The following is a 15,491-nucleotide window of genomic DNA, read 5'->3' on the forward strand; positions in this document are numbered from 1 at the left end:
TTCCGGGTCGCTAAGCCGCCAACTTCACAATTTTGTGTAAATGTATATTTTATAAACATAGCATTTTTAAAAAATATATAATAACTTACAATTATAGGCATGTCGCCCGTCATGTCTAAGCTCAAACATATCAGCCTCACTAGGGGACCAACTGATTATCTGGCACGTGACATTGTCTTCCCAGTAATAATTATAATCATAGGTGATTAATGAATGAATGTGTATCTCCCAATCATAATCCTCGTGAAGATAATAGGTTGTAGGCAAACTTCGGATGTCTATTGGCTGAGAAAATGAAAAACTATGACGTCATTTTTTACGCCTCATTGTATCCAAAGAACTACATTTTTTTATTACATTTATTTGATGGTATATGATATTTGTTATATCTTTATTACCCAATCTGTATTCTCGCCAAGATTATATGTTGTAGGCAGGCATCCGTAAAAAAAAGAAAAAATATACCATTCATGATGCCATATTACATGAAGGGTTAGAGAACTGCATACAATACTTCATCCTCGAAGAAATAGGTAATAAAAAAATCAATAGCTAGATTTAGTATGTCCACATTGCAAACAAGAACAAACAAAATCGATCTATTGTTGTCAGTCTTCTTAAACTGAGCAACTTGATTTACGATATGAGAGAGAGTGTACTTTTAACAACAAGCTCGTTGCGATTCTCCTACAGCTTTCGTTTCCAAGGAAAGCAGACGATATTGTTGTGGCAAAGTGTGGAGAATCTCTTCATCTAAGTTCATTTAGGCTAACTTTTTTTTTCAAGCACACTTACCCAGTTTGTATAGTGGATTCGAACTTTAAAGTTACATGTTGTTGTATAACAGGACTCGGAGTTGGCCACCCGTACCACTTGGTTGTAATCTTGTGTCGGCCATGATGGCCATATGCTGATATTCCGAGTAATATAAATTTCCCCTATAAACAATATGAAAATATAAAACTATTTGATGCTTCTATAATATATAAGATATCAAAGCAAATTGTGGGACTACCTTCTGAAGTCAAAGCATAAATTCATCTGTAAGGTGAACTTTAAAGTTGGCTGTTTCAGTGAATAATTTTGCAAAAGAATATAAAATTCATTCTTCGTCTTGTCTGATAAATAACCTTTTAGAAAACGAACGACCCGTATTTGAGAACGTATCGTTGTGTTTAAATTGCAAATACTATACATGTATTATAGTTCCGGGATAAAATTTTATTTAAATATTTTACTTATCGTGGGTCTTAATTCCTTGAATCCCAAACAAAACAACAAAAAACAAGCAAAAGCTTACCTGTATCAGAATTAATGGCTGCTTCCGGGAATTCGTTCAAATCAAAAGTCCACGTGAGTTTATGCCATACAGAACTGAATGCTGGGAAATGTTCCGTTGGTTGTGGATAGTCCATGTTGAAAATCGTGTTACTGCTTCCACCGTGACCATATGTGTATGTTCCATATGTATCAATAATGCTATTATCTGATTGGTCATTGCATGTTGGCGTTTGAAAACACGCCCCTAAAATGGAAAATTTAGTTTGAAAATACGCCCTTAAAATGGCATAATTTTCATTATATATGAGATATACTTTGTTACGTAATCTAGATATACTTCTTCATATTACTTCAGAATAAAAGTTTGACATATGCCATATGCAAAGTGCCATGCATTGTGTATATCTTATAGTAAAATCAGAATTTATTTAAGAAAGATATAATAGCCTTATAGACACTATCCTGTTCCTGGTACCAACCAATACTGAACAATGAGTATGAAGTTACCTCATGATAAAACGACGAATTGCCCCTAACGGGATTCGAACGCATGCGGCAGATTACTGATCCTTAGATTAATCTTCAGATTACTTGCCTAACAAGTTTAGCAATTGGTCAACGCCGCCACAATATAATTGCATTTGGAGACAGCTTACACAATGTGCATGGTACGGTGCATATATGATATGCGTTCCATCGTAAATAACTCAAACAAAGATTTTAAAACATTATTATCATCATCATCATCCTTATGTCAAATATTTACCATGCTGAATCTCTTCATTTCTTTGTTCAAGCTTCAATCGTGACATATCTAGTCTATAATTCTTTTCATAATATTTACATTTTAAATGTAGGCATGACTGGTCTAGAAAAGAAACTTACATAATGTAATGTTGAGATCATGACAAACCTCCCTGTGCCTTCTGTCATAAACGCATAAGTTCATATTAAAATAGTAAGAAAATTCCATAGTCAAATCTTTCCCAACTTTCACCTGTCCGTTAGCTGAAAAAATAGCTTAATTTATCTAAAAGTTTTAACTTAATTGACACTAGATTCACTAAAATAAGTTTCTAATGCATCAACTGTATAATCAGGCCAACGAAGCTTCAACGAAGCAATTCTTCATTAAAATAAAGATATAATAAATGTCTTATCCAGCTTAAAACCATTAAAACTGAAATTGAAAATGCTGCAGGTTCAGTTTGATTACCGTTCAAAGACAGTACTGGAAAATGCAAGCTACCGTAAACGCCCTAAAGCACAAGCTTAAGCAGAATTCAACATTAAAATAAAATGGAAATATTTTTAAATACGTCCCGTATCATAGAACCTTCCATGAGCTAGCTTGCATATGAACCGGATATATTTCCTAAAATAATGCGCCAATGGTGATTCTAGACCTTTCTTCAGTAAGGAAATCTCTATATGACATTAATTTAGTGCTACTTAGAATACGATAAACAAACAAACAAACAACAAACAAAAGAGTCTTCTTAGGTGATTGTTTTAACGTACATATGTACATTATATTGTCTTCCCATTTGACTGAAGAGGCAACATTTTTACGTTGCTCTATAATGATTATTACTATCTGAAAATACCAACATGTGTCCAAATAGAAAAGATCGGATGTCCCGTGTATGTATGAATTGCCTGGCCCGCTGTTCTGACGATATCGTATGTAATCATAATCGTGACCGTTATCTATAAAGGATGGGACCAATGTGTTGATGACGGTTCCTATACCAGCCGTGTCGTGAGATACACTAATCGAGTTCCCAGCTGGAATGTTTACAGAATTAATTAGAAAATAATTGAGAAAAACCATCATAAAATACAAATCCTGACAAAGAATATATTCCCTAAGTATCGGATGAGAAAAATCAACTACATGACATGTTCATATGTTAATTGCAAAGTCATGAAAGTAGGTATTAATATACGAGTTTAAATTCGGGAGAAATTAAATGACGAGCAAAGCTGAAATTGTAGTATCAGCTATATATTCATACAAATCATAGAATCACTCGTTCCGAAATAATTTTACATAAATATATGGGAGTACAAAATATGCAATTAAAAGTTTGCAACTGTCACAAATAAGCTTATATACGACGGTTATGAAATGTTGCAAATCAGGGTTTAAGAATGAGTACGATAGAGTACGAAGCAACTTTTTACAACTATAACACGGTATTTTACAAAATGTATAAATTCTGAAAATCCGTGTAAAGCGTTACAGTTGAATAGATATGCTTTTTCCTACATACCGAAATATAAAATGTTAGACGGAGGTTTCAACCTTAGATCGTATGATTCCAATATGTGCAATAACTTGGCTAAACAATTAACAATCGACATTAAATGTTTAGGTAGACAATCAACATGCAGCTCAAAATTCGATCTATAATAATAATCAAACAATTCTCAAGGTGAATGTCGAGCTAGACAATCGACATTCAGCTCAACATTCGACCTGTAATGGTAATCAAAGTATTCTTAGCTGATTGTTGATTGTCTAGCACAACATTCACTTGAAGAATACTTTGATAATTATTACAGGTCGAATGTTGAGCTGAAGGTGGAATGTCTAGCTCGACATAAGAAATTTCTGAATGTCTAGATGATCGTTGATTGTTAAGCTCAACACTCACTTTGAGAATTCTTTGAATATTATTATAGATCGAATGTTGAGCTGATTCCAATAGCAATTGCGATCATTTGCCGCAAACGAACAAGTTCTTGACATCGACACAGTCACAAAAGTAATTGGTATGGAACTTAGACACAGACGAAATATCGTTCAAAGACAGACAAACATTTTCCCGTTACAGCCTAGAGTGAAGGTTCAATATTAAATTTATCGAACGAGTAAATTGAATTTATATCATGCGAGCCTCTGGCGGGAATTCAACGAGTTCAAAATTTTTTCATTGCTCTAACACGAATGTAATTACCTTTTTCACGGGGGAGGAAGTGTTACACGAAGGATGGAGTTCTTATGATAACTTGTTCAGGAGTTCTTGTGATAACTGTCACGGAGTTCGTAGGAAAACATCTGTATATACTACAAAAACACTCGTTAAAAATGGTTATTTTCATCTTTCCAAAATGAGTTTTAGGTGCTAAATTAAACTTTAATGATTAAGCTTGTCTTACATCTTGTATTATGTGTCAAAAACTAATTCACAGGCTAATTTTCATCGCCTCTTGCTTCAAATCTGGTAGTTTTGAGTAAAATTTTCAAATTACTTGCCAATTCACAAGTTTTGACCGGTTTATTTCTGGCATTCATCCTTTCCATACATAATTACCTATTTATAATGCAAAATTGCAAATATAAAGCACCGGCTTACAGATTTATACCCGATTTTTCAAATGTCCCGGAGTTCTTGTGATAACTCTGAAGATGTCACAGAGTTCTTATGATAACTTTTGTTATTGCTAGTGTGTTTCTTTGGCTAAATCACGGCACGTTTTGGCGTTTATTATCATTCAATAAGATTGTAAATCATTATGAAATGCAGTACGATCACCCTTTGCACAAAAAATGTGGATAAAACGTTGGTCTCAAGTGTCTGCAAAGGATAATAGGTGATAGGCTATCATCTACAGTAAAATTGAACCAGCAGCCACTGATATTCAGCAGTATAATGGCTTAAACAACAAAACAAAAATGTCTCAAAACGTACACGTTGTTCTCAGTTTCACATGTTTTAAGCAACCACCTTTCTTAAGCAGACAATATATAGGCATGCTTCCCTTCCCTAAAGGCTAAGTAATTTGTATCATTTTATACCATAATAAATAAGTATATAACCAGGATAATTTCCACACCTATGTCTTTAAAAAAAAGTACGATACATGATAAAAACTCAACTGCGGTTGACTCTAACTACCAATCTCTCGAAAAAATTTGAACTGTCCCTCCAGGTTCCAGATTTACCTAGAATGGGATTTATTGTGCATGGGCATTCAAACTATAATTCCCCAGGTGTTGCTTGTAAGTGTCGCAAGTCCTCTAATGTAACTTAAAACAACAGACAAAACTCTGAAACATATTAATCGCTGTACTATTATAACTGCTGTATTACATAGAAAACAAATGTTTCTCTGATTGATGCAGTAACATAGATGCTGTACTGAGAAAAAATAGACTGTATGCCTGGATGAAAATGATAAAGGGCCAGAAACCTGCTAGGGGCCGGAAACTGCAAGGAAACCAGTACATAAATCATTTTTCAAGTCTACGAAATCTAAGTCAAACAAAAAAGAATACTATGAAAAAGAAACAGGGGGAAAGAAAAAATATCTCTTGAACTAAAATTCACTCAAAACCAACGTTATATATCCTATTTTTTTGCGCAAAGGATGAGCGTACTACATGTCATAATGATTTACAATCTCAATGAATAACTAAAAACGCTAAAACGTGCCGTGATTTAGCGCAAGGAACACACTTGCAATAACAAAAGTTATCATAAGAACTCTGTGACATTTCAGAGTTATCACAAGAACTCCGGGACATTTGAAAAATCGGCTATAAATCTGTTAGCCGATGCTTTATGTTTGCAATTTTGCATTATAATTAGGTAATTATGTATGGAAAGGATGAAGACCAGAAATAAACAGGTCAATACTTGTGAATTGGCAAATAATTTGGAAATTTTACTCAAAACTACCAGATTTGAAGCAAGAGGCGATTAAAAATGGCCTGTGAATTAGTTTTTGACACATAATACAAGATGTAAGACAATCTTAATCATTAAAGTTTAATTCAGCACCTAAAACTCATTTTGGAAAGATGAAAATAACCATTTTTAACGAGTGTTTTTGTAGTATATACAGATGTTTTCCTACGAACTCCGTGACAGTTATCACAAGAACTCCTGAACAAGTTATCATAAGAACTCCATCCTTCGTGTAACACTTCCTCCCCCGTGTTTTTATCACATACCAAAAATAAAAATTGTTTTAGTGAACAAAATTATGTTTCATTTACATGCCTTTGGTATAACATTTAGCGAGTCTTGACGCAAATGATGTCACGTCAAACTATATTCAGGCCGTGTAATACAATAACGGGTATTGATTAAAGTGATTTTTATATCAATTTTAAAGTGACAATATCTTTATCAATTTCGAGGTGACCACATCTATATATCATTGAAAATTGACTTTAAAAGAAACTTTGCTTAAAAGTTACTAAGGTGGTATTAAAATACCTTCAAATTCAACAATATTTTAGAGCTTCTTTAGCATATTGAAAATGTATATAATATCATTTCATGACCCTCAGTGTCAGAATATGTACGTAAGTGCTCTAATGCACGAGATATTTACCGCTTTTTATACGTCCCGATGTAGACGTCACATCTTATTTACATTATATTTGCATATAACATTAAAAGTACGAACCTGGAAATACTGCACTTTAACGAACTCCGTTTAACATGAAGCATATTAACGCATTTTTGGGTTCTTTCTTGCTCTAATCCCAAAATGCGTTTGATCCCAAAGTGCGGTGTTACAAGGCATTACTAAATACAACTTACAACTGTAGTAAAATGTTGGAGGATTGGCTGCATATACGTTGACCGTGAACGATCCAGAAACAGAACCATCTGTTTCATATCCAGTTCTATAAGCTGTTACACCTACAGTATGAGATTCACCATTGTTGAGACATCCATCAGCGTTACACGTTGGACCACAATAAGGTGATGTACATGTCTTCTTCTGAACGGCGAAACCTGTGGGTTGAAATTGTTATCGTTATGTGTCAGTCTCGGCTATAAGCAACTTAAAATTACATAAAACGCCAATTTATATAATAACTCGTCGATAAAAATAACTAACCATTCTTCTTGTAATGAGAAAAAACGAATATCGGGGTTGTGCTATGTTTACAGTGAATTTTCATCATCACATGTTTTAACCAATATAAATTAAAACAAGAGTTTCATAAATCATGGGTCTCACACAATTATGGTGTTGGTAGTATATCCTCCTGATTACGACAGGGAGCCTCATTGAATTTACTGGAGCAAGTTCAGCAACCGCATCGTTCGCGGGTAATAATTGCCTTCACGCAAAAAAAAATCTTCTATTAATACAAACTTAACCCATAACTTCATGACCTTTTTGTGAAAAATGGCTGTTTTCATTGAAAAGTCTCCCGTTACAAGTTCAAATTGCTATAAAACTATAAAAACTGCTTCAACACTAATCAAACTTGGCACAAATGTCGACTGGACCATTGCCTTTGTTACAACATGCTCAGGTTTAAATTTTATGTTACCATGGCAACAAGGGGGCATCTCAAAATTGCCAAAAATCACTATTTTGCGTTGATTTTTTCCATCAAAATTTATTTCAAAGTGCTGCAACTTCTCATTGAATTGAGATAGAGTAAAATACTTTTCAGTGTTGGTAACACATTACCTTACAATCGATCTGGGGTCATTTTAGTCTCTCACAAGTCCAAATTTTGTATTCATACAATTATAAACCAAGTTTTCAGTTAAAAACTATTACATATATAATTCATGAAATTTAAAGCGTAAATTTGAAAGGAAGTTGGAATAACGAACTACCTACTAGCTGATAGATGTGTATTCCCAACTATTTTACAGCAGGCAGTTGGCAATTCAGTCCGCAAATGTGCGAATACATTATACTTTTAAAACAGAAAAAAGAAGGTAACCTATTTGGTTTTTCGCGTGAATCCCCAACTAACTACCAGCAGGTAGTTGGTAATTCGAAATTACTTCCTTCTGCTTGGTAGTTTGGGATTCACGGGAATAACAAACTGAGTCCCCTGGTCGACGTTGGGAGACAGGATGATTACATTTGGTAGAGTACATTTATCTCCTTATAATATTTGTTACTTTTATACTGAAAAATTATTCTCTTACATGTCATGTTCATATTGCCAACTAACCTCTGTTTGGAAGTTGGGAATTCACGCTAATAATCAATTTTTCCCCTGATCGATTTATTGTGAAGGGGGTGTAACCATATTATAGGAAATACATATCTTGTTATATAACCGTAACATTTGTGTCAGAAACATACTTTTTATTTTAAGAGGAAATTATGCAATAACCGAATTACCAACTTTTTAGTAGGTGGTTATAGGTATTTGCGCCAATAACCAATTATTCTGTGTTTGAAAACGTTTTATGTGTTCGAACATTTATCTACCAGCTGTAAAATAGTAAGTAATTACGAATAACCAGCTGCCAGCTAGTAGGTAGTCGGTTATTGGAATATCAAACTACAAAATATCTATCAAATCGACGCTTATTTTATTAAAAGCTTGTATTACCACTCATCTGGAAGTTTCCTGAAGGGTCTGAATTTATGTAGAACTGGTTGCATGCGACATCTGTGAATGCATGCCTGTAACACGTTTTTGCAACGTAGTAATAACATGTACTCCAGCCCCACCAACCACAACTTTGAGAACGTATAGTACTACACTGGTATGAGGTAGTGTATCGTACATAACATGTTGCTGCAATGCCCCACATGGTGTGTGTTCCATCATAATTCTCATGTATACTGACAGATCCTGGGTTGTTGTCTATGGAACTGGCATCTATAGCGGAAATTTTGAATAGAATGCATTTGTTAAAAAACAGTTTAATGGGAGCAAAATCTGCTTTGTAACAGTGTTGGAAAATGAAATGTGAACAAAGTGATGGGTTGTTATTCGTATCATTTTTTCTTCTTTACAAATAATTCAGAAAACCTAATAGTATCAAATGAAATGAAATATATTACTTGTAAGGCGTTATAACTCGAAACAAAATGCGTAATAACGCAACACAAAAGGCGTAGTAATTAATGCGAAAAAGACTTAATTACGCGACACAAAAGGCGTAGTAATTAATGCGAAAAAGGCGTAGTAACGCAAACCAAAAAGCGTAATAACGCGAATCAAAAGGCGTTAAATATTACGCGAATAAAGGCATTATAACGCGAATCATGAAGTATATTGACAAATGTCAAAGAGTCTTCATTAGTTTATGACAAATAGTTTATATATTTACTTTGCAAATGGAATGACAGTTATTGTAATGTATATTATATTATTATATACTCATTTATATCTCAAGCAATTAATTCATATCAATATTGTTCTTCCTTTCCCACGTTACAAGGTCATTTGATCAGTATACATATAGAGGATATTAATTGAGTGTAGTTTCAATACTAAAATTATTGAACGAGTTGAATAAAATCATATTATGCGAGCCTCTGGCGAGCATAATATTGTTTTTTCAACGAGATCAATAAATTTAGTATTGAATCTACACGAATATAATATTCTATTTATCACATATATAAAATAAGAATAGTAAACTGTTAAAATGAGTAATTTTTCAATGACGCGCCTATAGTGTAACGCTAACATTAGCGCGCTTTAACGCTATGTTTCTATATAGCGCAAATGACGTCACGTCAAAGTGTTATTACACTAGTGTAATATCGTTTTTATTGAATGGCTTTATTACACTCCTGCGCCGCGGTTTATGTGATAAAAAGAGGATATTCAAGTTTTTTCTATAAATACATGATTTATCTTCATCGAGTGGTGTGAAAATAAATATTTCATGAGTGGCGGTAGCCACGAGTGAAATATGGTAATTTTCATGCCACAAGATGAAAATAAATCATGTATTTATAGAAAAAACTTGAATTTTCTGTTTATTATATACATTTTTCTCTTTTTTGACATTAAAATTTGAAAGACTTTCCCTTAAATTTTGTGTACTGGCAGAATTTAAAAGAAAGTAGTCCGGCAAGACACCAGTGAAAATACGGAAAATATGTTTCACTGCAGTGAAAAATAAATTTTTACAGTGAAAATACGGAAAATGAAAATAAGCATTTTATTTCATCAATATTTCTCAATATTTCATTTATAAGTATATAATAAACGTTAATACGGTATCAAATTGGCGTTATAACGTCATTTGATTTGGTTTTGCATAGTTGTGTCTTTTGATTCGCGTAATAACGCCTTTATTCGGGTTTATTTCGCCTTTTTGCGTTTCAATGCATTTTTCGTTTTATTACGCCTTTTGTTTTGGGTAATTGGGCGTTTTAATTCGCGTACAAACGCCTTTATTTGCGTTTCTATGCCTCTATTCGCGGTACTATGCCTTTCATTTCGCGTAATGATGCCTTTTGATTCGTGTTATAACGCTTTTAATCGCGTTAGCCCGCCTTTTGTTTCGCGTAATTACGCCTTTTGATTCGCGTTATAACGTCTTTTTTCGCCATACTATGACATTATGTGGTGCTGGTGGTGGGTATAGTTTTCACTCCGGATTACGCCAGTAAGCCACATTGGATTTACCAGAGCACAGTTCATCCCCCGCATCGTTCCTGGACAGGTTGTTTACCAGTACTAGTTGCCTTCACTTTCGCAATATTATTGTATGGGTCGGAGGTGTAGGGATTTGAAAATAATTCTATTCTTTCTCAGTTTCAATTGAAATTTTATAAATATTTACTTAAACTTAAGATGTCAACTCGTTCGGTGATGGTCTTGGAAGAATTAGGTGCATTTCCTATTGAAAATGTATTACATGTACTTGCAGAATGTTAAATTTTTGGAGTAAACTAGTTAAACTGGTAAAATTGATGATAATAATGTGTGCTTCTTTGTATCGCACTATGTATAATTTTCATGAAAAAGGTATTTTACATTGTCAGTGGATTGTGAAAGTAAAATCTACTTTGAATGATATTGGTTGTTCTGAGTTTTGGATAACTCAGATTGTTACAAATTTTAATAACTTTAGATATGTAACAAAATCACGATTACGAGTATCAAGTATAGAATAGTGATGTTTCCAAACATGTACTACTAAGTGTTAAAATTATAGAATATATAAAACTCAATTTAAATTAGAACATTATTTACTATGTTGAACAAGTAATTTAGCAATTACTCTTTGTAAATTTGGATGTCTCAATTCTGATCTTCCTATAGAGAAAAATCGCTTTTTGGTATTGAAAGAAAAAAATAGAACCTGCTCACTTTGTAACTAGCAAGATGTGATGAATTTCACTATATCTTTAAATGTAGTTATTTTGCTCACGAAATACACGAGTATATCAGTATTTACTATTCAAGGTTTCGTAGTAATTAAATTCCAGACTCTAATGTGTAGTGATAACAGAAATAATTTATTTAATCCAGCCATATTTGTTAAGCAATATAATGCTGAAATTTCACTAAGTCATCTTCTTTATTTACTTATATACTTCTAAGACATGTTTGTATCATTATTTGCTACATATTGTTTGTTTGTTCACTCTTATGCCCTTATGGGCCATGAGTTTTTGTTTATAAATAAAGCAAGAAACTGATTACTTCTGTATGTGCAAGAGCAGAAGTACAGTGCGAATGACCGTAGAAAGGATTTCATGATCATTCAAAACGAAAGTGACCTGCGCCGTTCGAGAATCGTACCCGGGTCGCCCGATTTACAGCCCAACGCTCTACCTATAGAGCTAACCGGACGGCTCTACGCCATATTCGCGTTAGTACGCCTTTTGTTTTGCCTAATTACGCGTTTTGATTTGCATTATAACACCTTTTTTCGCGTTACTTCACCTTTATTCGCATTGCTACGCCTTTTTCGCGTTATTACGCCTTTTGTTTCGCGTTATTACGCCTTTTGTTTCGCGTTATTACGGATTAGGGTTATTAGGGTTATAACGTCTTTTTTCGCATAATAACGTCTTTGCATTTTTAATTTTATTTTAATTGATACAATTAGGCTTTCGTACGCTTTTGTAGGCTTTCGTACCAGCGAATATACACAATTATAAAAAAAAATGATTCTTCAGAAAAAAAATTCAAAGCTTCAAGAAATGCAAACATGCTATATTGTTAATGGATGACTCCTACAATGTTTGCCTGGATTTATATAAAACCATAAATGAATCATAAAAATTCAAACAAATTAAATTTCGCTTTAAATATACCGAAAAACCGAAGCATGCACACATAATATATTTCCACATCGTAGACGTAAAAGTTGCTTTTGGGTTTTGTTCTTTTATAATTTTCTCGACACAAATGTAATTTCTTCAAAACAAGTTAAAATTTCCTAAGCCTTTTTTGACTTGATACTTGAACTTCGCAAATCCGTTGAACGACTTATTCACTTGCGCCTATTTTTCCGCGCTTCTTTGAAAACAGATTAAAAGTGATAGGTTTTCTCATGAACTTGTCCATTACAATTAGCGCTATCATTAATTGGTTATATATATGATGCTGAAGGAATATACGAGAGAATATAGCCTTACTGGTAAAACTATAACCCTCGGCTGTGCCTCTGTTCAAAATTTATCTCATTCAGGCTATATTCTCCCGTATGTCCCGTTAGTAATAAAATATTAAAATTGGAATGAAAAGATAAATTAGAAGTTCGGATGTAGCAGTTTGTTATGCAGGCAGCATAAAATATCATTACACTTTTGCCGAACTGCCCGTTAATATTGTCGCGAAACATCATCATCATTATCACCATTATCATCATAATCACCATTTTAATTAAATTCAACTTACCGGACACTTTAAGACAATTTAATACAAAAATCAAGCAGACGAAAAATCCCATTTTTTGATGTTTATAACATGATGTTTATTATCTGTTTAAAATTCAGTTGAAAAGATAAATTTAAAGTTGGCAAATGAAAAAAATTTTGATCACATAAATGTATCGTTTTTCAAGTAAAACAAAAAGCGCGAAAAACTAGAACCTTATAGATAAAATCATGTAATTTGTTTTTTTGGAGACACGCATCGTAAAACCTGTCTAATATGAATAAGTGCGAGCTTTCCCAAAACATGTAATTGTATGGTGGCTGTTTTGGAACAATTTTGTGCGTCGTGTTGGCGCTGGCGACAACAGGAAAAAGCACCAAACGGCGCGTTGTCGGACTTTCGTCTTGTCGCCCTGTCGTTAACGATGTACGCCAAACGGCGCGTTGTCGTGCAGCGTGTTGTCGCGATGACACATTGTCGCTCGGTTCAAATCGAAGGATTTGCTTATAAACCAAGCGACATCGCGACAACGCGCCGCCCGAAAGCGCGCAGTATGGCGTGCTTTGCTAGAGCCAGCAGGACGACAATGCGCCGTTTGGTGCTTTGTCGTGTTGTCGCTAGCGACAAGTCGAAAAGGCGATCACGATATAGGTGGCGTTATCGCTATTGACGACGCAACGCGCAATGTACTAAATCGGCCACTATAGTAAATTAGTTAGTGATGTCATATGAGGAATCATGATATGACCCGAGAAGGGCTCGAACACATGATCCCTGGGTCGTGAGGCATACACCTTTACCACTAGGACCCCTCCTCTTTTCACAGATTTTCGTTTTTAGGAAAGACTTTCTATCACTTCCTTCAATGAAAGTTCCTGCGGAATCGCCAAGTCACGGTATTTTTGAAAAAGCACAACTGATATTAGTTTTGGAACAGCCTTTGTAATTCAGCGTTAGTATTGTTTTACACACATCCTCTATTGTATGTATTTCGGATAGATCTATATCTAAACAATAGAAAATTCGTTATGAGGTGTATATTTTGCACGCGCAAACAAATGAAAAGATAGAAAGAAGAAAACAATAAAAGTAATCAGAAATTAACAAGACTCAAACGTGTGGAAGACTACCTCACTCCATACTTATACACACAGAAGTCATTGTGACCTAATTGTGTAGAACCAAATTTTAAAACGCAGTTAAAGATTATATTATCCATAATTCGGTCAGTATCTACGTGAAAAATTGAGGGCAAACACACTTTTGGTGACATTGCCAATATGGTTGACCAAGCGTATGACATATTTTCTGATTAGCGCTATTTTAGTGCCTTAATTTGAGTATCGGATGACGTGACTTAAATTTCTATTTAATTATAGCAGTGACCTAGCTCTCACTGATATTACTAATTGTTTTTTTTTTTTTCAGTATTATATGCGGTGATTAAGTTGAAACAATTTTCTTATACATGTAACGCCCTCATTCCCTTTATAATAGGACAACTATGCTTTGTTTACTTAATGAAGAATAATGCGTAAACTAATAGGTATGGCAGATTGAAGCCTCATAAATAAAACACAATGCAGAAAGTCATGTAATCGCGCAGTAAGCAGAGAGTTTATGTTTGCATTTACATGTTCGAATCATGATTAGATATTATTTTTATCATTTTTTTGTGTGTTTACGGTTTCTATTTCACACATTTTGGACACATGTTTGACCGGTTTTGTTTTGTACTTCTGTTTAAATTATTACAGGTGTAATATTTCGAAATCGTAGTATGCTTTTTTACTGTGAAGTAAAATCTAAAAAAGTTGTTTCATCAACTGGCGTGTATTTTTTATAACTAATAAGATTAAAACGACACAAAAAATTGAAATTTAGGAGAAAAAAAATATATATTCAAAATATCATATAAAAGAAAAACAAAGCTCATAAAACGAAAAAACAACAACGTCGTAACCACAGGGTAAAAAGGAAGGGCTCGAACCTATGAGTGAAAATTACTGAATGGTTTTCCAAATGAGCCGGGATAAGACGCTTTGATCTGACATTATTCTCTACCCTTAACCACCTCCCCTTCCCTCAAGACCAAGTTACAATCAACGAAAATCCAGTTCAAATCTATTTTATACCGGAGCTACGAAAAAATATAAAACGGACATTTTTTCGTCACTGCCCGGAATACACTTATTTTATCATAGAGCGACGATCTTTTGAACGATATAAGGTATTTGTTATGGAGGCATGAGAGTAGAAGAAAATGTCCGTTTTGCTTTTCTTCGTTTAGTAGAATAAGACGGTATATATTTTCGTTGGTGGGTGTCATCGATCGTTTAGTTTTTACATATGCAATGGTATTTCTTACGCAACATTGCTCGTGGAAATTTCAATGTTTGCGTGAATCAGATCTTGTCATATTTTACATAATTACCGGCTGTTTCGGTGTTCGTATAAAACTAAATACTTAACACTGCTTAATATGGATACATATATCTAAACTCCATTGATCGGGACAAGTTGTTTTTTTAAATATATAGATATTTAGCTGAGTTATAACATTTAATGTAAACTTGGGTAGAATCCAAGCACTGGAAGGGCGAAGGAGTTGCTACCCTTGTATAACTAA

General features: G+C 33.9%; 1 protein-coding gene across 1 annotated transcript in view; it reads right to left on the minus strand.

Annotated features, from left to right (window-relative positions):
• The window catches only part of LOC132743831 (uncharacterized), a 31,635-nt gene extending 18,603 nt beyond the window's left edge, over nt 1-13,032 (minus strand). The window contains exons 1-8 of the mRNA XM_060732405.1: nt 12,884-13,032; nt 8,618-8,890; nt 6,843-7,040; nt 2,893-3,069; nt 2,167-2,289; nt 1,301-1,525; nt 796-938; nt 90-285 (exon numbers count right to left, since the gene is read on the minus strand). Of these exons, the coding sequence (XP_060588388.1) occupies nt 90-285; nt 796-938; nt 1,301-1,525; nt 2,167-2,289; nt 2,893-3,069; nt 6,843-7,040; nt 8,618-8,890; nt 12,884-12,935 (1,387 nt within the window). The 5' untranslated portion in view covers nt 12,936-13,032. The remainder of the gene's footprint in view (nt 1-89; nt 286-795; nt 939-1,300; nt 1,526-2,166; nt 2,290-2,892; nt 3,070-6,842; nt 7,041-8,617; nt 8,891-12,883) is intronic.
• Nucleotides 13,033-15,491: the final 2,459 nt, after the last annotated feature.

Source organism: Ruditapes philippinarum, unplaced genomic scaffold, assembly GCF_026571515.1.
Source record: "Ruditapes philippinarum isolate M1 unplaced genomic scaffold, ASM2657151v2 ctg412_1_1_1_1, whole genome shotgun sequence".
NCBI classification, from domain to species: Eukaryota; Metazoa; Mollusca; class Bivalvia; order Venerida; family Veneridae; genus Ruditapes; species Ruditapes philippinarum.